At 44.1% G+C, this 21,458-nt stretch overlaps 1 protein-coding gene across 17 annotated transcripts in view; it reads left to right on the top strand.

The window, feature by feature from the left end:
- The window catches only part of PHACTR1 (phosphatase and actin regulator 1), a 503,450-nt gene that overhangs the window by 428,082 nt on the left and 53,910 nt on the right, over positions 1–21,458 (top strand). For all 17 annotated transcript variants that reach the window (XM_019742988.3, XM_074335219.2, XM_019742987.3 and 14 more), the window contains one exon: positions 12,434–12,755. In XM_019742988.3, coding sequence (XP_019598547.1) covers positions 12,434–12,755 — 322 coding nt within the window. The remainder of the gene's footprint in view (positions 1–12,433; positions 12,756–21,458) is intronic.

Raw genomic sequence — 21,458 nt, 5'->3', positions numbered from 1 at the left:
ATCAATTCTCCAGCCATCCTGGGTCCTGAAGTCAAATGTTAAACAATACATGAATAATCCATGCCTTCTGCATAAGGTGCCTGTGATTAGGTACCCACAAGTGCCATTTGGAGGATAAACAACCCGTGCTGGACTTCACAGTCTGACTTCACGCTTGGGTATTAGTACTGGCAGCTGCCATTTTTTGAGAACTTTACTGCATACCATTTAGTCCTGTGAGGTGGATACTGTTATCATTCCATCCTTTGCCTAGTGGAGGAAAATGCAATTTAGAGAAGGTAAAAGACCTGGTCATGGTTACATAGCTAGTAAATGGCAGAGGTGGATGAGACCCATCTCGTCAGACTTCAGAGCCCTCACTCACAGCCATGAGTTTATTCCATCTCTACCAAGATACCTGTTCTTAAATTCAAAACTACAAAATCATTAGCTTTCTTAGGGTTTTCTTTTTTGCCTTGAGTGTTTTAGTCTGTTTAAGACAAAAAACTTTTTGAATTATCTTTCAAAAATAAGTAATGTTCTGAAGGCACTTGATTATAAAGAAAACCTGAGTGCAGTTGGGTTTGGTTTCAAAGAAACATGCTAGAAGGAGACAGTCTGTAAGAATCAGTAATGGGCAAATCGTATCGGAAGCATTTAACCACAATTCACCAAAAAAAAAAAAAAAAAAAAAAAGGAAACTGCTGCTAACCCTTAGAAACAAGCCCTACTAATATGAACCGGCCCAGGGCTTATTTGCACTACCTTGAGAACCCATGAAATACAAGGAAACTTACTGTTATAGCGGTACTTAGTTGACTGCTCGTTTCAACATTACAAACTATTTGCAACTACAAATTTACTGGCAAATGGTATCCATGCCCTGTGGTATTTTTCAGCTCCAGTACATGTCTAATGAGAAGCCCTCTATCCAATGCTTGTCTGCAAAAACCAATATTCCTATTTACAGCTGTCTCTCTAGTTTTGTGGACGCTTTCTACAATGGACTGTACTATAGTGACATTCTGTATGTAATTGCATTTTGTTTGTTGCTTTCTGATTCTGTCCCCATTTTCCCCAATATCCCACCCACCCTCCTTGTTCTTCTCTTTCAACCTCCTCTGTAACCCTTCAAAATCATCTACTTTTGCCTCTGTCCTTGCCTTCCCTCCCAGTATTCTACTCTGACAATGCAAGAAAACTCATTATTCGACCACTGGGAGCTTGAACCTTATCTGTGCCTTTAAATGTTAATGAATTGTAACCTAGAAACCTCATGAAGAGGTTTAAGGTTCATGCTCTCTTGATTACTGATACCTTGAAGGAATGGGAAATTTACCTGAATTTACTTTTGATATCCATGTCTCCATATTTTTCCAGCCATGATTTTTCTCTTCTCAAAATACAGAAATTATTTTCTCAGTGCTTGGAAGGACTATCTGTTGGTTAAAACATTTTTAAAAGGATGCTTTCTGCTCTGAGCTCTATGATCAGGGTGATGATTGCAGCAAAATACTTTTTTTTTTTTTTTTTGTAGCACTGTTAGGTTGGAGATTTAACTCATGCGGCACTTTTTTTAAATGTGAAAACATAACATATAATTCACTCTTTTAACCATTTTAAGTGTATAGTTCAGTAATATTAAGTATATTGACGTTTGTGTGCAACAGATTTCCAAAACTTTTTCATCTTACAAAATTGAAACTTTACACCTATTAAACACTCCTCTTTTTCTTTCTTCTCCCTTTAGTCCCTGGTAACCACAAGTTTAATTCTTGTTTCTATGAATTTGGCTACTCTAGTTACCTCATACAAGTAAATCGTACACTGCTTGTCTTTTTGTAATTGGCTTATGTCACTTAGCATAATGTTCTCAAGGACCATCCATGTTATAACACGTGACAGGATTTCCTTCCTTTGTAAGGCTGAATGGCACTTATGTTTTGAGTACCTACTGTGTGCAAGGCATTCTGCCAGATCTGATATCATTTACAGAAAGTGTTCCATCATCTGCTATAGAGTTATAGGCAGTTGTAAACTGTAGAAAATGTTTCATATGAAGATGTATAAACATGGCTCTAAAGAAATACAAATGGGAAGAGATCATCAAGTCATTTTGGGAGAATCAGAAAAAGTATCATAAAGAGGGATGTATTTGGGACAGGCCTTAACGATGAGTACCGTTTTGATGGGAAGGGATGGGAGAGGAGGTTGCTGTGAAATGAGAAGCAGAGCACACAGAGGCACATGAGTATGCGGCATAGAACTAGCAGGTAGCCCAGTGTGGCAGAGACATGGGTCTTATAGGAAAGTAATGAAAGATCAGGTCAGAAGTGGGCTGAAGCAAAACTATGGAGAACTCTGAAAACCATGATGAGGGTTTAACTATGGAGGAGGAAGTGGGCATCTTTTGTGGACTTTTAGCAATGATTACCTGATTTCACGTAAGCCTGCATCCTTGAGGTTCTGTGGACAAGATGGATAATAATGCTGTCGGATGGATTTACAACTGGAGGTATAAATGGAACTAGGGGTAGCCAGCGTCCATCTGAAATTGCAAAGGGCATCAAGCTGCTGCTCTTGTTTCTTCCTCTTGAACATTGTTTAAATGTCCCGGGAGTACGTGTCCTAAGGGCGGGGATTTAGTCGGCCTTGTTCCCTGCTGTGTGCTTAGTTAGCAGCAGAGCAGGAGGATTTGTGAGGCAGAGAAGCCTCCTTCGCTGAGACATTGAAGGAGCTGGATGCTCATTTGCCCACGAGTTCTTGGCAGGATACGTGTTCTCCGGCGGAGTCCTGCCGTAGGTGAAATCTGACTCTCTTGCTTTCTGTTGTGTTTGAAGAAAACATGATAACCTAGATGGAAAAGCAACCCCTTAAAAGATTAGCAGTTCGAACATGACAGCCATCCATCAGTCAGACTTGTGGTCCAGCCTTAGGTGTCAGGGAGCACACTGGGAATTTCAGGCGGGACATGGGATAACCTTGTATAGTAGACACCAACTGCAGACGGTTAGACCAGCCACCACCATCACTATAAATGCAAGGAGTCAGTATGGTCTCAAACAGTGCGTAAGTATCCTACATCAGATAGATGCAAGGTTGCAGCCATCCTTAGTTTTTCTTTATAATATTTATGGATCTAACTTGAACTTCTCTGTACCTTCACCATGAATGTTCTACCTTGTAACAGTTCCATCTGCTCTATGAAGTGTTTCCTTTTATATGATCTACATTTACTGCTTTCCAACGGCATGAATACATCCCACTGGTTCTAGAGTTGTAAGACCGGATGAATGTGTGTGTGTGCTGGTCTTCATGACTTGAGGGTTCATGCGATTCCTCCTCAGTTTTGCCTGGATAGTCACAGACAGCAGCCCTCCCCAGCAGGCACTGCCGGTTCTGGGCTCCTTTCATGTGTCCATCTCGGGACCTTGTCACCTTCCTTCATGCCTGCCCTGCAGAAGGCTCAGCCTCAAGACCTCAGTTATCAACTGAATGGCACTCTCCTCACTCATTCTCCCTGGGAGGCAACAGCACACGTCGTCGCTGCGAAAATAAACAGTATAATGTGTTTTCAGATGGGTGATTTATAATTTCTTCACAGAACACTCATCTTTTCGACAACAGGTATCTGTTCCCATCATTACAGGGACGTCTGTAGCTTTGACTCGTGGAGGGCAGTTTCCTGACAATGAATAATGTGTAATTTTACTTTAAAAAATCTAATTTAATGGCTTGCCCTGCCCAGGCGACATGCCCACGTGAGTCAGTTGGTGAGTGACCCCGGCCACGGCCCAACCTCTCCTTCTCAGTGAGGCACGTTCCTCTCCCCCAAGCATCATCCTCCCAGATGGTCTCAGGAGGGGACAACTTAAAACCGAAAGTGTTTCCTTATGGAAAGCGGCTCTGAACCAAAGCCAGTTGCTGGTGCTGGTACTGCAGATGCTCTACGAGCCCTCAGGTTTCAGATTCCGGAAGGTCTCATGACATAGTCCTCAGGTGCTTGCCGTGGCCTCCCGGTGCTGGCCTGGCTTGGAAGAGCAAGCCAGGTGGGGGGTATCTAATACAGATAACGTGTTGCTCTTGTTTCCCTCCACACCATCCCTCTCACCACAAGGGGTCAGTCAACAGTTTGCCTTTGCTGGCAGTTCACCAAGGAAAGAAAACGCCAGTCTGCCCCAGAAGCCCGAGGGTGGCCTGAAGGAACGGGTGGCATTGCTCCGAGCACCTTTCTTGCAGCCACAGGGAGTCTGATCCAGGAGTTCAGTGATACTGGACAGTTATTGAAGTTCTAAGTTCACTTCCTACAGGCCTTTTATGTCTTTGGGTGGAATGTCTGTGGCTAGGAAAGGAAATCATAGATTCTAACCCTCTGGAACCAGGTGGCAAATGACAGTTCTTACAACACCTTTGTTCATTAAGACACTAAGTGCTACTATTATTAACAAGTACTTCTGTTACGTCAGCAGGTACAAATGGCTTCTACAGCAGGTGTTAATAAAAGTGAGACGAGAGGCTAGGGGTGTATTCATTTAGCCCAGAGTCGTTCTACAGTCCTATGGCACGAGAATCGACTACAGAAGTAATCTGAGGTCTTCATTTCCTTGTCTGAAATCATAAGCCAGAGCCGTGTCGTGTTTAGAAATACAGTCCTCTTGGGTTTTATGACTCTGACACTCACAGTGTGGGTTTATTTTCCTTGTTCTCTGGAATTGGTCATTTTTGCTTTTTCCACTCTGTCAATAGAGACAGTTTTATGAATATACTACATCTTGATCAGTCTGGCTGCAGAAGACTCATCCATTTCTAAGTCAGCAAGCAGAGAGCTTTGTGTGTGCCCCAGCAGAACCCACCACTAACATCTTTATAAAGGCAAGAGGTAGAGTGAGTCCTTCAACCATCCAGTGTTGTACAGCAGAGACACTCACAAAGCATTGTATTCAGTGAGAGGCGGTCATGTTTTAGAGGCATTTTGATCCCTAGACTTTTAGAATTAAAAGGACCTGAGTCCCAAAAAGGGGTTAGATATGCTTCCCAGGTAATTAATAGGAGAGAATCCAGGTTTTCTCACTCCCAGTTCTGCATTCTTTTCCACTAGCTCTCAATACTGATGCCAACGCACTGAGACCGGACGACTCCGCCTGCTTCTCTTCCTGCAGTGTGGCAAAGGCGGTCCTTTGGAAGCCTCTTTGCACCACTACTTGACTCACTCTCACCTGATTTTGTCACCTACTTCCCTACAATAGAACCACCACACTGTCTGTTGCTTTCTTGGCTTGCACTTTCCCAGCCCAGACTGCGAAGCATCAGGCAAGGTGAACTCTCCCAGGTGTGGCAAGAGTCCTGTTAGTAACACTGCACATATACGTGGTGCTTTGCAGTTTACAGAGCATGTCCACATGACCGTGTCCGCCTATGAGGGAGGCAGAGAATATGTTATCAGTTTTTTCAGAATCAGTTAAGATCTTATCTGTTGAACTCCTATTACATATTAAGGACTGTACTGGGGGTATTTTATATGCAGGCTCTCTGCTAATCTGTATGAGGGCTTTGTAAAATTGTAAACATGTGCCCTTTGGAGAAATGAATTACAAAAAAACTGCCCTTTCCTCTGGAGTGACTCAAGCCCATGACAGAACGAACATCAGGCTAGATTTCAGCCTACTCGGCTCCTTAGCACTTTACATGGAGGTTGTGTAGACGTTAATCCATTTACTTCTCCTAACAAACATATAAGGTGGGTGTGGGGACAGAGCCAGGAGAGCAGTTTCCAGGCTCTCGGCCTCACATGGAAAGGTGCTGGCTCATGTAGTAGACGGCCATCAGCTGTGACTAGTTGACCATCAGCTGTTACCTGTTAGCCATTAGCCACTGATATAACTGTCATGGCTAAGGAAGCAAGCGCGGATTATGGATTGCGGGTTGTGGAGAGGCGGATTACAGTTAGCAAGTGGGGTTGGTTGGCAGAGAAGCAGACAGAGGATTGCGGATAGTGTGTCTCCTGTTTACTGTGTCTCCAACCCCGGCGCCAGCGAGAATATAGTGGTATGACTCCCCTACTTATGGCTCTGTGGGCGTTCCTTTTTGGCCTAGCCATATCCTGCATTCTTATGTGGGGAGCGGGAACTGAGACCCCGCATGACACCCAACATAACGGTGGATAATACTCCCTCCTTTCTACAGATGAGAAAACTGAGGCTCAGGAAGGCTAAATGTCTTCAGCAGAGTAACAAAGCTTCTTGGTCTTAGAGCTGCGATGAAAGCCCAGTTCTTCTGAGCTCAAATCCAGTGTTGATTTCACCAGGCCATTCTACCCTCCGCCTGCAGCAGCAGCTTCCTGGAGCCCCTGCCCAGCCCTCAGCAAGCACCTCCCTCCTCCAGAAGACCCTGGGCTCTTGTCATTTTGCCGATGAAGGGAGCAGCCTCTTCACCCCCAGGCTCTTATATGTAGGATGGCTTTCTCAGACATGATTGTGGAGAGTTCCCTGGGGCCTTGTCAAAATGCCAGTTCTGATTCAGAAGCTGGGCTCTCTGGGCTGGGCTCTGAGAATCGGCGTGTCTCACAGTCCCAAGAGGCTCTGCTGCTGCTGGTCCATGGACCACACTTTGAGGAGCGGAGCCTTAGTGTAGGAGAACTGGGTCACTAAGTTCTACCTTTGCCCACTGCTCTAAAGACACAGTGAGAAGGGAATCCAACAAATGTTTATTGAGCACCTACTATGCACTAGGCCCAGCCCCTACTAATGAACAGGTAAGGAAACAGCCAAACCCGGTGTGATTTAATTAATGCATCTCATCTATCTACTACCAAAAAAAAAAAAAAAATCAGCAACAAGTCAAGAAAAATGAAATGGATTAAATGGAGTCTGTATGAAATGCTGTGACAAAGGGAAACCCTCGGCCCGTGACAACCCAGTGGTGGGCACCTAAACCAACCTCGAGGAGGACAGACGGGCTTCCTGAGGGAGCAATTCAATAAAGATAATAAGAGCAACAAGAATCAGTTACTATTTATTAACCAAGTGCCAGGCACTATGCTAACAGTTTATGTACTTTAGCTTATTTAATTTTCACAATAGTCCTGTGACACCTTAATTCATCCCCATTTCACAGATTGGAAAACTAAACATCAAAGAGATTAAGCAATTTGCTGATGCTAACAGAGCTAGATGAGTGTGTGGTTTTTACAGTTTATCTTCTGTTTTAACAAGATACATTTTCATAATGATTTTCTGCTTCTTCATCCTGTGATAACTTATGGCACTTTCTCAAAGTGTGGTCTCCACTGAGGTCAGAGTGATCTGGGAGCTTATTTACAAAGCAGATCCCTGCCTGAGCCCCATAGTAGACCTACTGAATCTGAATTTCTGAAAGGGAGGCCCGGAATTTGCCTCTCCCCAACCCTCCTAATGAGGTTAATGAAATCACTACCCTAAGAATTTGGTATCTTGGAAGCAAAAAGTGGGTGGATGCAGTATAGTATCAACCCATTCATCTCACTCTGTCGTCCTTACTATATAAATGTCAGCGCCTCACTAAACAGAACTGAGTATTGGGGGTATGTTTCTTCATTCATCTAACAAATGTACATTCTCATAGTACACATGGGGCAAACCAAAAATCAGCGAGAAGGAAGCAAGAGGAATCTTAAATCAACTTGAATCATTGAAGTAACCTGTAGGAAATGCTAAACTTTTGATTAAGTATTTATTGCTCGAGAAAAAATTTGGAAGAAAGGCTCTCCAGGCAAACTTGTCTAAAATGTTCTTACAGGATTCTAAAGCAAATACAATAATCCACCCACAAGGATATAGGAAATCTTATCATTGGCAAAATTTTCAATGTAATGACTTTTATCAATATAAAATTAATTGGAAGTGTCATTAAACAAATTGGTTTACAAGTAAATCCTTTAATGGCGAACTTTAGATTTAGGGAAGCTAGCCATGAGGTGAATTGATTTTAGGCAAATTATCTTCCAGTAAATTGGTTTCCTGCACATTGGTCTTTTACTTTTTACATGTTGGGGGGCATAGAAATAGAAGCTGGAGACCATGCCAACGACCTCTCAGGAGGGGCATTGGCCAGGTGCTGGATGGAGCTGAGCACCCTGGCCAGCGAGTGCTGGAATATCCCAGCCTTGGGCAGCGTCATACTCCACGCAGTTTAGCACCCTGAGTCAGTGACTCTCAACAGCCCGTGTATGGCACGCACCCAAGAAGCATTTAAAATCCGAACACCTGGGCCATCGATTCTGACTCAGTAGGTCAGAATGAAGCCAATGAATAGAAACTTTAGCAAACATTCAGGGACCGTTGCAGGTGGTCCAAGCACTCTGCTCTAAGGATTAGTGCCGTTTTTGTTTGTTTTCAGAGAAAAGAAAAAGAGTAAGAGCTAAGAGTAGTTTTCAAACATCGCTTTTGAAAAATGCAAAGCTGGACACCCCCACCCCATGCAGGATACCTGAGAGGGGGCGTGGCAGTCCACATCCCCTTACGCACCTCTGGGACTGAGAACCACGGGGCTGCAAGAACTCTCAGCCATGGGGTCCCGGCCCTCACTGTTGCTCCAAGCGAGGCATTCTGTGGGGAATGCTGACGTGAGCATGGGAGGAGCCAGCCAGGAGCTGGGAGAGAAAACAAGGAGCTAGCAGGAGCCCCCAAAAGCTGAGCAGAATTAAGTGGGGGTGCCCATCAGCGTCGCCAGAGCTCAGGGGAGGAAAGGCTGCAAGGGGGAAGTTTTGTCTTCCTTTGTGTTTTGAAGGGTGAATGTGATTTTGATCATCAGGCAGGGACAGCGTTTGGGGGGGTGAGGACAACGGAGGCCCTGAAGAGGGAATGAGCATGGTTATTGGGAAACCCAGTGTGGAAACTGGCCTGACTGGAGAGGCCATAGCGGGCCAGGGAGATGTAGGGTGGTAGACGCCTGAGAGAGACGACAGGGATGACCCAGAGAGTGACACTTGGACTTGCAGCATTGACTGGAGTAAAGAGCCATTCATTGTGGGACCTCGAGCATGACCTGTGCTTCAGGGAGACGTCTGGACAGGGCGGGGATGGATGAGACGGCTGGAACTCTGTGATCCACACAATTGGAAGAGATGAGGTCCCAGGCTGGTGTCACGGTCAACAGGGCAGAAAACACAGCTTGTCAGGGACAGAAAGATAAAGAGATAGATAGAAATTCTGAATGCCAGATCATGTACAGCTGGCCCCACATCGTGCCTCCTGGTCAGTTATAAGGAATGATTTAGTATTACGATGCCATAAAGGTATAAAAATAGGCACTGCCAAGTTTCTGAAGATGGAGCTGGCTAGGCACTCCTAGGTTATCCACGAAGCTGGAGAAAAATGGGCCAATGCCCCGAAAGCCAGCAAGTCCACCTGATTTTTACCCTTTTCTTAATTTTCTCTCTTTTTAGCAAATCTACGGAGCCAACAATTGTTTTAAATGATTCACGTTCACTCTCTGTCCCTATTTAATTTATGACTGTGTGTAATGAAACAACCAGAAGGAAGATGCAGGCAGAACAGGGGAAGAGCGGGTTCTGCATAGCCCCAGCCTGTCTTTCCTGGGGCAGTGAAAGTAACCATTTCCACTCATTTGGTCCCGCTGGCATTTCTTCCTTGTCTGTGTTGATGGGATTCCTGGCATACACTTGGCTGTTTTTCTGGTGATAAAACCAAGTAAGTTGTTCTGTGGAAGTAGTGACAGGTAATACTGTGGAGGGGAATGTGCAGGAAATTAGAGCTTAACAAGGTGGGTGGAACCAATGTAATCACTGTCCCATCTTGGGCAGACAGTTCCGTGCTGCCCTTCTGGCTCTACCTTCTTCTGCCCAAGCAAATGCGCACTGACCTGCCTTAGACAGACAACTAGAACCATGAAGGAATCATGGGCTAAGTGTCCCTGGATGAAAGACGTTAACACTTCCGGATACATTGCATTGGCTAGGTTTGTGCTAAAGCTTCCAAGAGCCATGAGAGTGCACCCTTCAGTAACAGGAACGGGACAAGGTGGTGAGTTCCTGTGTCTCAGTCACTTTGGAATTAGCACCACTCGTTATGTTCCTGAACGTGGTTGCCTTGTATCCTGTGCATGGGTGGGGTGGGGAGAGCGAGGCAACGAACAGATAAGTCTTCGGGGGAGAGCATGAGGGAGGCTTGTGGTTATGACTGGTTCACATTTTGGTGTTGGGAAGCAATCTTCTCAGGCCGCCTGGAATTATTAGGCTTTTCTGTATCTCAGCTGTAGGATCAGCAGTTTGCTGCCCATATACCCATAGCTGCATGATCCCAAAGCTGTGATCCTTTTTATGCTCGTATCTACCTCCTAGATGCTTTCTTTCTGGGGAAGGTGTGAATTCATCCCACACCAGAGCGCCATAGTTTCAGCTCATTCTGTCAGCGTGTTTTGAGCCTCTTGCTATGTGAGCTGGGCACCGTTTGAGACGTTAAGGATATAATGGCAAGTTATTCACGGTCCGTGTTCTCCAGAGGAGACAACTGTGTAACCAGAAGCGCAGCTCTGTGTCTTCAGAGTCCAGTGCCATCATCGGTAAAAGTGAGATAATGGTGTCTACGTCACAGACTTGTTGTGGAGATTAAATTGCTTAGACATGAAAAGCACTTAGAACAACTGGCGCATAATAAGCCTGGTGTCAGTGTCAGCTCTGATGACATGCTGACATTGTCAGCACTGACATACCACATGCCCATGGTAGGTCCAATGGGTGCAATGGAAGGAGTGATGTAGTGATCAAGGAGTTTTTCAGGAGAGGTCATTTTTGAGCTGGATTTTGAAAGGAGAGTAGGGATTGACCAGGAAGACAAAACAGAATATTCCAAATTAAGGGAAAGTAACAAAAGCCTAGGGGTAAGGAAACATCGGGTGGTTTGGAGAACTCAGCAGTTCAGAAATGAGGCTGGATGCCTGTGGGAAATGGTGAGAAAAAGGCTGGATCCAAAGGGAAGAGGGGCCTTGTGTGCTCACCTCAGGTTTCTCTGTGGAATAGAAGAGGTGATCCCTGAGGGTGGGAAGCCAGGGAAGATGGCAGCAGCCCTGATGGAGAATGTGAGGGACAAAGGCCGCCCGTTAGGACTTAGCTGAAGGTGAAGACTGGTTTTGTGGGTCAGCAAATAAGTAGAATCCCCGGGAGAAAAGCAGTACCTGCAGCAGGAGAGACTCTGATCAGAAGTAAGATGGGAGAGGTTATTTCCAATTGGAGGAACCAGAGCAGACTTCACAGAAGTGAATTGTGGACAGGAGGAGATAAACTGAACAACGCACCTTGGAAGCCTTAACTGATGTGTAAGGAAGTGGGCTTTATTCCTAGGCCATCGGTAGGTTTTAAACTGAGGAGCAACGTGATCAGATTTGAGCTCTAGGAGTGTCATTTCGGCAGGACTGTGGCAGTTAAACTGGAAAAAGACCCACTTGAAGCAGACACATGGAGAAAAATCTAAGGCCTCAAAGACCAAGAGTCGGACACTGCAGTGCTGCCCCGTGAGCACCGGGTGTGAGGTTGAGATGCTTCGTCCACCTCACACACATGCCAGTACATCGCTGCCTTTCCTGGCTCTGTCGCCCCAGGCAGCATGCATCCCAGTGCTAGATGATTTCCAGGAATGTGGGGTGCAGCAGAGGACTACAAAGTCATCCCAAAGATACTCTGAGGGCTGGTCTGACACTAAGCTCCCCTTAATTTGGAGCATCTCAGAAGCTTCAGTGTCACTGTCATAGATCAGTGGGTTGGTTGTGTACCCCTTTCGTCAGGCCCCCATTGTGCCTATGGGAACCTTCCTACAGTTTTGAACAGTCCACCGTGGATGCCACATGAGTGGGCAGGCCAGCGCAGCCACTATGCTCGCACCTCGCCCCCACATGAGGTATCTGAGCCCTCTCTGTGACAGCAAATCCTCACAAAGCTTCCTCCCAGGGGGCTGAGCATCCCCAGGTTACAGATGGGGGGACTGAGGTTGGCAGCATTAAAGTCGCTTGTGGGGGATATGCTTTTAGTGGACTTGGATCTAGGGCTAGCTTCTAATCTCATGCCTGGTAGGAAGTGCCAACTGAAAGGATATGGTCACATTACAATGGCCAAATTGTAGGCATCGTGGCATATCCTGGAAGAGGTCTCTGAAGGTCCATGGGTTTCCACGAGCAGAAGAGTGTGTTGTGTTCATCCCCCCTTCCTGCTGCTGGTGAGGGCCCGCCTGACAGCCGTGTGACAGACACACGCCCTACAGGCTCTAGAAGCCAGCGTACTTTAGGTAGGAAACAAGAGATGGTGGGGGCTTGTCAAGTAGCATTCACCCTGCTGTTGTCTTCACTGGGAGCATTTTATCTCAGGGTGCCTCAATGGCCAGTGTCCCAAAGTGGACACATGCAGTGCTCTGAGTTGCTTCCAGTGCCCCAAAACTCACATCTGTCTCTCCCCCTCCTTCTGCTGCAGATCCTGGCGCCCCTGTGAAATTGCCTTGTCTGCCAGTGAAACTGTCGCCTCCGCTACCTCCAAAGAAAGTCATGATCTGTATGCCTGTAGGGGGGCCAGACCTGACCCTGGCATCCTACGCCGCCCAGAAGAGTGGCCAGCAGGGCGGGGCCCAGCACCACCACACGGTCCTACCGTCCCAGATCCAGCACCAGCTGCAGTATGGCAGCCTGGGCCCGCACCTCCCCTCCACCACGGGGACCCTCCCCATGCACCCCTCGGGCTGCAGGATGATAGACGAGCTGAACAAAACGCTGGCCATGACCATGCAGAGGCTGGAAAGGTAATCGGGTGGCGGTGAGGGCTAGAGGGCAGGGTTTGGCTGGAGAGGGGGTAGAGGAAGGGTTGGGGATTTGACCGTGATGGAGGAATGCAGGGCAAGGGCTCATCCCCACTGGGGGAAAACAAGTTTGAAAGTCAAATCAGACCAAAATCTGAATGAAAAATATGGAAGAAAAAAATGTTGCCAATTGCCAAACTATAGAACAATCACATTTATCAAAAAGAAAAAGTAACATATATATATTAGCACTTACCGGGGGTGCCAAAAAAATGTACACATTTTAAGCGATGTTCTCTATGTATTACTCTTTGAAGTTGAATTGAATTATGGTAGTAATGTGTAGTATGACGTTCGCTCAAAAGATGGCGTTAATCAAATGAATGCTAGCGTCATTCATTGTGTTACAATTTTAATGCAGTTTTTTCCTTTCTTAAAATGTGTATACATTTTTTGGCACCCTCTGTATTATATTTCTATAAGGCTTAACATTATTTTTTGAAAGCATATACACATAATCATTAATAGTAGTTACCCCTAGGGCAGGAAGCTGGGGAGAAAAATTTTTTTCTATTTCATATCTTTCTGTACTGCTTAATTTTTTATTTTATAGGTAATACTTTTATGAAATCAAAAAGCCAATTTAATGTAAATAAGAAAAGATGAGAGCGGGCAGGGCAGTTGTGGAAAACCAGACGGATGGGAAGGTGGGAAGGTGCACCCCATTCTTGCCGATGTAGGAAGTGGAGGACTGGAGTCTGATTAGATGTGTATGAACCTCACATATTTAGCAACAGCTGATGCAGCCCTCTCTTTCGCCTGAATCTGCTTCCAATAGCATTGCTGGGAGGTCTGCCGAGAGGACCCTAAGGACAGACCTTAGGTCTCTCCCCACCACCTAGGGAGAGCTCTCATGCTGGCTCTGCCTTCCTCTCCTGTGTGTTTGTGCGTGTGCATGTGTGTGTGCGTGTGCGTGTGTGTGTTTGTGTGTGTGTTCAAATACCATGCCTCCTGTGCCCAAGAGGTGGCTGAGATTCCCTACTGTGATTCCAAGGTATGTTGCTTGACCTAGTTCCTGGCATCACAGGAAGAAAATAACGATCTGGTGTGAAGGGTGTGTCTGAGCTGGGACCTGGAATGCCTGTCCCAGGTTAGTGGCCGCTGTAACTGGGTCTTATGGATGAGGAAATTGCAGTCTGGGGGACCTAGCTGATCACCAGGCAGAGAGCCAGAGGCAAGATGGACACCGTCTTTGTTTCCTGACACTCAGTGGCTTTCTCCCTTCCTCCTCTCAACCAGGTATCTGTGTTTGGGAAGTTGGTCACTCCAAGGGAAGTTGCTGTCACTAGGAATTCGTACTTGATTGTGCCACATTAAAAAAAAAGCATTTGACCCCTTGCCATCATTTTCATCTATTATTGTTAATGAGAACAATAATCATTTAAAATCTGGACGGCACTTTTTAGTCAATTACACACCTATGTATCATCTTCATCCTCGTGCTTCCTAAGGAAACTGAGTAAGTGGAGAAACCAAGGAGGGCTGCGTGAGTTCCCCAATGCCAGCTACTCAAAGAGTGGCCCACAAACTGCGTCTCGCCCATCTGCAACCAAATAGGTACAGGAATTGAGAGTAAGCCTGTACACACTTTTATAGCAATTTGACAGGATCCCTTTATGTATTGAATCTTAGTATGAAAAAGTTTCATTTTTATATGTTTATTATATTTCACAAAAATATCCATTTATGATAGATTGAAAATGAACACGTGTAAATCAACCAACCAACCAACAAAACGGGTCCTTCCCCGTAGACTTTTTGGAAAACACTGCCCTTGGTCGGAGGTCAAGGCCGTTCAAGCCTGGGTCTTCCTGCTGCAAATCCAGAGCTCCTTCCACTCCCGTACAGCTGCTTTCCTAAAGACAGCTGACAGTCAACATAATTTCCCATCCCCACATCTACTGTCTAGCCAGCCAGTTTTTATATCTCTCAGGAGCTTGAATCAATTGAAACAGATACTTGGCACAGTCTATTAGGAGGATGTTGCTAAATACATCTCCACTGAAGGCGTTTCATTTTAAAGAGTTCAGTTGAAAGTACTAACCAACACGTTACACAGTGTCCCTCGATGCAGTAATTTCTGTGTATTTATAGAATATTTCAGTTGAGTGTAGACCAATGGATAGGTCTGTTGACCTAAACTGGGTCAGATTCTTTATCAAAATGAATCAAAAAGAACAAATGTGGGATGGCAAGGGGGGGAGGCAGGAGGGAAGATGTTGTGATAGTATGGGAAGTCAGGATGGGCAGGGGGACAGCACGATCCTGGCAGCGGAGCCAAGGCCATCCCTAGGCTCTTGTTACCCCCTCTGTCTGCCTCCCCTCTCACCACGGTCATGGCACTGGATTGTCCTGGTAGCCCACCCAGGACACAGGGAACGGATGCATACATCACTTGGACCAGATCACCCTCTAGAAAAAGGGAGGCCTTCTTCCCAAACAAAGATTGAGAGATTCTTTTGAGCATCCACATCGTCTTCCAGGAGTCCTGGAAGCATCTGGGAGCTGACCGAGGTCACCTGGCAGTTTAGTGCGGGAACTGCCGCTGTCTCCAGTGATGTTACCCTTCTTTTTACTTTCAAAACCTTCTTCCTGTTGCCTGTCAACACGATGTCATTCTTGTTCTGAGCAAGTTTAATACAGAGGGAAGCAATTATTTCTCTCTTCTGGCTATTTCTAGTGACCGGACCCCGCCACCCAAAAAAAAAAAGAAAAACCTGCAAGAAGGAAGAAATATTGCTGAACGCTTAGGCATTCTGCCCACAAAGACCCTGAGATCTCAAAGAATGTCACCTGGAGGGCATTAGCCCAGACCTGCGGTCTGATCCTGAAGACACATTGTAGGCAACAGAAAACCTGAATGAATTAAACAGTTTTAACGTCCGACTTTGAACCATAAATTGGAATAAATGAATCTTACAAAAAAGAGGGACCATCTAGGAAACTAGCTTACTGCCCGCTGCAGTGTTCCTATCTGCTTGTCCTTTAGTCTCTGCACAAAAGGGGACCTCCCTAGGTCCTAAGGTAGCCCACCCCATTATCGAGGTCTCATTATTACAAAGTTCTTTCTTGTATTAAGCTAAAAGTTTTACTTATTATAACCGCTCCAGTCTTATTTCTAATCTTCCTTCCTGTGAAAGGCTTTTAAATCTTTGAACATAGCTACCATTTACTTTATCTAAGGGCTTCCCTCTTCTACGCTACTCATCCCCAATTCATGTAATCATTTACTGAGATGGTTTCTAGACCCTTTACCATTTTGTTTGTGTTCTCCCAAGACTATTCTAAATCTGTTCTAATTTGTATGACGTTCTTAATCATTACCCTAGATGACACTAAAAAATCACGTGTAGTTAGATAGTTACAACATTGGCTCTCCAGATTTGGTGGGAGGGGTGCAGAAGGAGAGAACTAGAGACCAGCTGAAGCAAACTGAAAGAGCTCCACAATTATCAAAAGTCACAGGGCTGCCCTAGGCAGCGAGCGTGGTGTGTGGCCAAGCTCGAGGCCCCATGTCATGGCTGAGTGCATGGCTTCCAGAATCTAATTGCTAGGGTTTCAATCTCAGAGGTACAACTTCTTCTTGCCTTTGATTCTTCATCTGTAAAACAGGAATGATAATTAACACCACCAACCTCGTTGGAGTTGTTTGTGAGGAACAAACGACTTAATCCAAATCAGTCATCTTATTGGATGGCATAATAGTAAGTGTCCAATAAATGGCAGTGAATATTAAGCAAAATTGTTCGGCACACAAAACTTATTTCCAGTGCCCTTAAAAGGCATATTGCAAATAGATTTGATCCAATCTTGTTGGAGATATGTTTGTTTGTGTTAGTTTCCTCAAACTAGATTGTTTTCATTTGTTTTCTCTGGACGGATGATTCATAGCTTTTATGAAGGTGACATTTTATTATATCATTTCAAATATGCAATTTTTGTTTTTAATGTCTGCAGTTAGCTCTGGGATTGGGTTGGCGTCAATCTTAGAATCAGTCATTAATTTTTCTTTCCCATTTTAATTCAGTTGATCAGTTCTATTAGCTGAGGATTAAATTACTACCTTCAAGAATATTGAAAACAATAATAATTTCAACATTGGACAGAAGAAATTGACGTCAGTAGCCCCCCAAATCCCTTCCATCTTTACAATTCTGTTATTCCATAATTATTTTTAGGCCTTTCAAAGAGCACAATTCATTCATTATCCCAGTGTGAATACATAGCATGGTGACAATTTTCGTCATGTGACCTCAAGGGTCACAGGAAATTTTCAAGACTAATCCTTGACCCTACACTAGATGATCCCCAGGGTTTCTTTTAGCCTTAACAGACTGACATAATTACTGCATTGGCTTATGTTACTAATGTTTCCACCTGCAAATAAGAGTGTTCCCCAGTGATAAGCTGAGGTGCATTAGTACCCCAGCAAGAATAAAAACTCTGAGTACCTAAGTGTTTTTGAATGTGAAGTGGCATTTCTGTGAAGTTCAGAATTTTGTTCATTGTCATACAAATGGCATGCATTTTTAAATGAAATGAGTTTCCAAGGAAAGATTCTTTTTTTTATATTGATGACCGTCTCTTTAAAATCTCATGCAATTCTGGTTAGACATTTGTCCTTGACCCTTGGAAGTCAGAGTTTTGTCAGCCTTTTACTTTAGGTCAGCACATTGATTTTAAAACATGTATTTATCGTCTATCTGTAAGTAGCTGCCTGTAGATAGTGTTTTGTAGTTTCACTGCTATTCCAAGGGGCATGATGAGATTTCAGTGCAAGGTATTGTCACTGAGCAAGACAGATTCTCCTCTGCAAGGTGGTGAGCAAACTCATTAGAGGAAGGTTAAGGTGCGACCTATACAAACCATTAACATCTTAAGAGGATTTTTTTTAAAAAAGCGTGTTTTCAAAAAAGAGAATCTGTGCCTGAATTCCTATAGGTACATCAGAGAAACCCTGCCTTGCCCAATGCATAAATATTAATTCTTTGATCCTCTTGGAAACCATTGTCCAGGAAGATTTTGCAGGCCCAAAGTATAAAAACCCCAAAGGAAGTGTTCTAATAAATTAGTGAATAATATCCATAATAACTGATTTACGATGAATTGCCAGTGTTTAAGTACATCCCTAAGTAAAACAGCAACCACCAGCATTGACATTTATGAAGCACAACACAACCAGCATTATCCTCTGATCCTGCAGGAGGCTGTGAGGTGGGCAAGTAGGTTTCTCCATTGAAATGATGAAGAACCAAAGACAAAGATGAATAACGACTGAACGGCCCAGTCGGGACTCAAACATAGGCCTCCTCATTCCACATCCTGCCCTCCTGGCACCACCATCCAGCCACGCGGACCTAGCACATTCGCTGATGTCTTGGGGTGAAGTCATGTGGAAAAGCCGCCACTGTTCGGTTCCTCCATCGGAAATGGAGAATGCTGGGGAGTGGGGGAAGGGGGAGGCTGTTGGTCAGACGCTGTATGTTTTACAGTTTTATTCATCACATCTCAACCCCAGACAGTATTTCAGAAATGTGGGTCATTGGTCCCTGCAAGGACAGAAAGGGTTGTGAATGAATTAATTTAAATTCATTACCACTGCTGGGAAAAAACAAAAAAGCTCAAAGCACATTCTCTACTTAGGGAAGCTCATGGCCCTGGTCTATATATAGCAGGGCATCATTTCCTGCTGACAATGTCCAACCAAAAAACAAAAACTCTAATGTCCACTGTCTTATCTCAGAAGGCTAATCCTAGGCCATGATAAAAAACACAATGGGTGCCTGCATTCCTAAAATGAAGCTGATTAACTATTTTCTTGGGTTTCCGTGGTTATTTCTGTCATTTTTCAGCCTCTGGCACTACAATTTGTAGCATAATTTCTCACACATTTTGGATCTCCAAGAAGAAAGCATCTGATTGTTCACTTTCCTCTCTGAAAACTCTGTTCATAGCTCGTGCAGACTAAGTGACAAAAGCTGATTCTCTTGAAGTTTAATTTCATTTTCAGTGTCATATTTGATAATAAATTTAAGTAATAAATTTTCTCTGTCCTTTGAGGAAATTAATGTCTATTCAATGGTTGCGTTTGAAATCAGCTACCAGAAAGCAACATCCCTTTATTACACACTCTTCTTTGAAAATGATGGTGAAATGGTTCCCAAGTATTTTCAATGAACATTAAGGGTTTAAAATATACAGTGATTTTTAATTTCAAAACCCGCCCTTGATTTCCCACAAGAGTGTCAAAGGTGTTGGATAAGCTATAATTCCCACCCATTTTTGAGTCATGTGTCTACTGTGCATCTGCCGATTGCCACATGATGCAGATAAGCAATGGTTATAAAGCTCCCTTAAAAAGGAACCAACTGTTATAATGACCCTGAAATGTTGTAGATGTCTCAGCAGTCATGTCTTTATGAATTATAAGCTGCTTCTCCCTCACCAGTAATGGACATGAAAGGTAAGGTAAGGCAGTCTCTTAATTTCTAAAGTCTAGGGATTCCTTAGAATCATGTGACCATTTAAATAGTCGAAAATGGGGGGAGGTAGAATGGGGACCTAAGAGGTGCCATTGTAGTCTCAATCTTTGTGTCTCCTACTTGGGTTAGTAAAGTCAGAGAAGAGAGTTGAATTTTCCAAACAGAAGACTCATTAAATGTTATTCTTGATGGAGACTGGACAGAGAGAATAAAGCTTTCTATTTCTCTGACATGTCATGGGGTCATAATGAAGAAGAGAGTTTGAAATGAAACGCATGCTTTTTACCAAGTTAGTAGGACAGCCATTTCGCTCTCAAGCTTTCTGAATCCTTCCGTCTTTAGTGTGTCTCATAAGTTACAGGCCTCCTGTTTTAGGTAAACTTCTGTTTATTCTTCCCCATTTATTCATTTTTCATGAGGAAGATATTCGGGCTTTCCATCCTCTGAGGGAAACAGGATAAACAAAGATCCACGTCCTGGCGAGTTTACCTTGTAGTGATAGTGACAGATGATCAACCAATGAATATGTTATGTATTGTAAGGTGGGAACAGGGTAGTGAAGAAAGATAAAGCAAGGGACTAGGAGGAGATAATGGCGATGCCTTTCTTTCCTCAAGGAAATACAGCACAAATGTGGCCACAATAAACCCGCTGCATTCCTCCTTCTATTGACAACACTCCAGTATCCAAGGCTGGATTATCCAGCTTGGTAATTATTCTCTCCTCTTCCTTGTATTCTGTTCTCTCTGCACCCCTGCTCACCCCCAGCCACATGCTATCCACACTAAAACTGTTGTACTACTCAAGTCTAGAATGCAAACCCGCCTCTGTGTTCCATAATAGTCTCTGATCTTGAGACTCTTCACAGCAACATTTATAGCAGAAGAGGAGTTGGGTTCTGTTCTTGCTTTCCATTATACAGATAATTATTCCATGTTTTTTTCAATTTGTGGTGGGAATTGCATTTCATAGTCAGCATGTACATATACAAGAAGATATGATGAGGGTTCTCTGGGAGAAGGGCATCGTTAATGGAAAGAGCGCAGGCCCGGGAATGAGAAGACTCACGGTCACATCCTTGCAGGGATCACGTCACTTATTTTCTCGGAAACTTAATATCGTCATCCATAAAAATAATAATACTCTTCCTAACTTTGCCTGTTTTTGTGGAGATTAAATGAGATAATGAACATTTTACAAAGCACTTTTTTTCGGACCCATAAAGGACCATGTGTGTTAGCTATTGCAGTTGTTTTGAACGATGCCTTGCTCCTTCATTCTGAGCTGTGGAGCCCCCTGGAATATTGAATAGAATGGACATTTTCCAAAATGGTGCAACTGTCCAACATCTTGTGAATGTGATGGAATACTCTTAGGATTTGCACACTCATCCCTTTAATTTCTCAGGAAAATTACATCATTTGGAGCTACCTAGACAGGGAGCAGAATCTCATCATTGTTCCCCCTGTAGAATAATTTAAGGTCTTTAATGTTTATTTAAATTCATTATAGAATGTCATAAAGAAAGAAATCTTATAGTTCTCTTCTGCTTCACCTTACAAAGCAGCCTAACTCTGGACAGTCTTAACTGAAGTGGCCTGACAGCCTGTGAGTGTAGAATTGGAAAATAATAACCTCAAGCGCTCTCTCTGTTATATCTTCTGTGCTCACACAGCTCACGTAGGTCCCATAGCACCCTTCCTTGCAGAGATCTCTGTGCCTTATCTCTTTGGATTATCTTCTTTGGAAAAAACTCCAGATCACTATTTCCAAAGCCTTAATTCCTCTTTCACAAGGATGCATTCCCTGCAACAGCAAGACTCAAGTGTCAGGGGTCATTGTTTTAGTGAATTAAATGATGGGAAATGTAATATGACCTATACTGACTCCAAGAGACTTCAGTTCAAATATTGAGTTGACGTTTCCATCATTTTCAAAGCCATTCACAAAAATAGAACTGAGATATGAAGATAATTAATAATCAGCCTCTGTCTTTGAGAAGCTTATAGACAACAGGGTCGGGGGTAAATGCTTAGACACATAATTACAACATAATGTGACAGGTGTTGGAACAGAGGTGAGAACAGAGATTGTGGAAGCACAGAGAAGGGGCTCATTTCCATTGGAAAAATCAGAAAAGGCTGCTCAAAAGAAATGGCATTTG

This window comes from Rhinolophus sinicus, chromosome 14, assembly GCF_057876585.1.
Source record: "Rhinolophus sinicus isolate RSI-liver-muscle chromosome 14, RSI-T2T, whole genome shotgun sequence".
Taxonomy (NCBI): Eukaryota; Metazoa; Chordata; class Mammalia; order Chiroptera; family Rhinolophidae; genus Rhinolophus; species Rhinolophus sinicus.
Note: the sequence above shows the minus strand (reverse complement) of the source record. Positions and strands in the feature narration are given on the sequence as shown.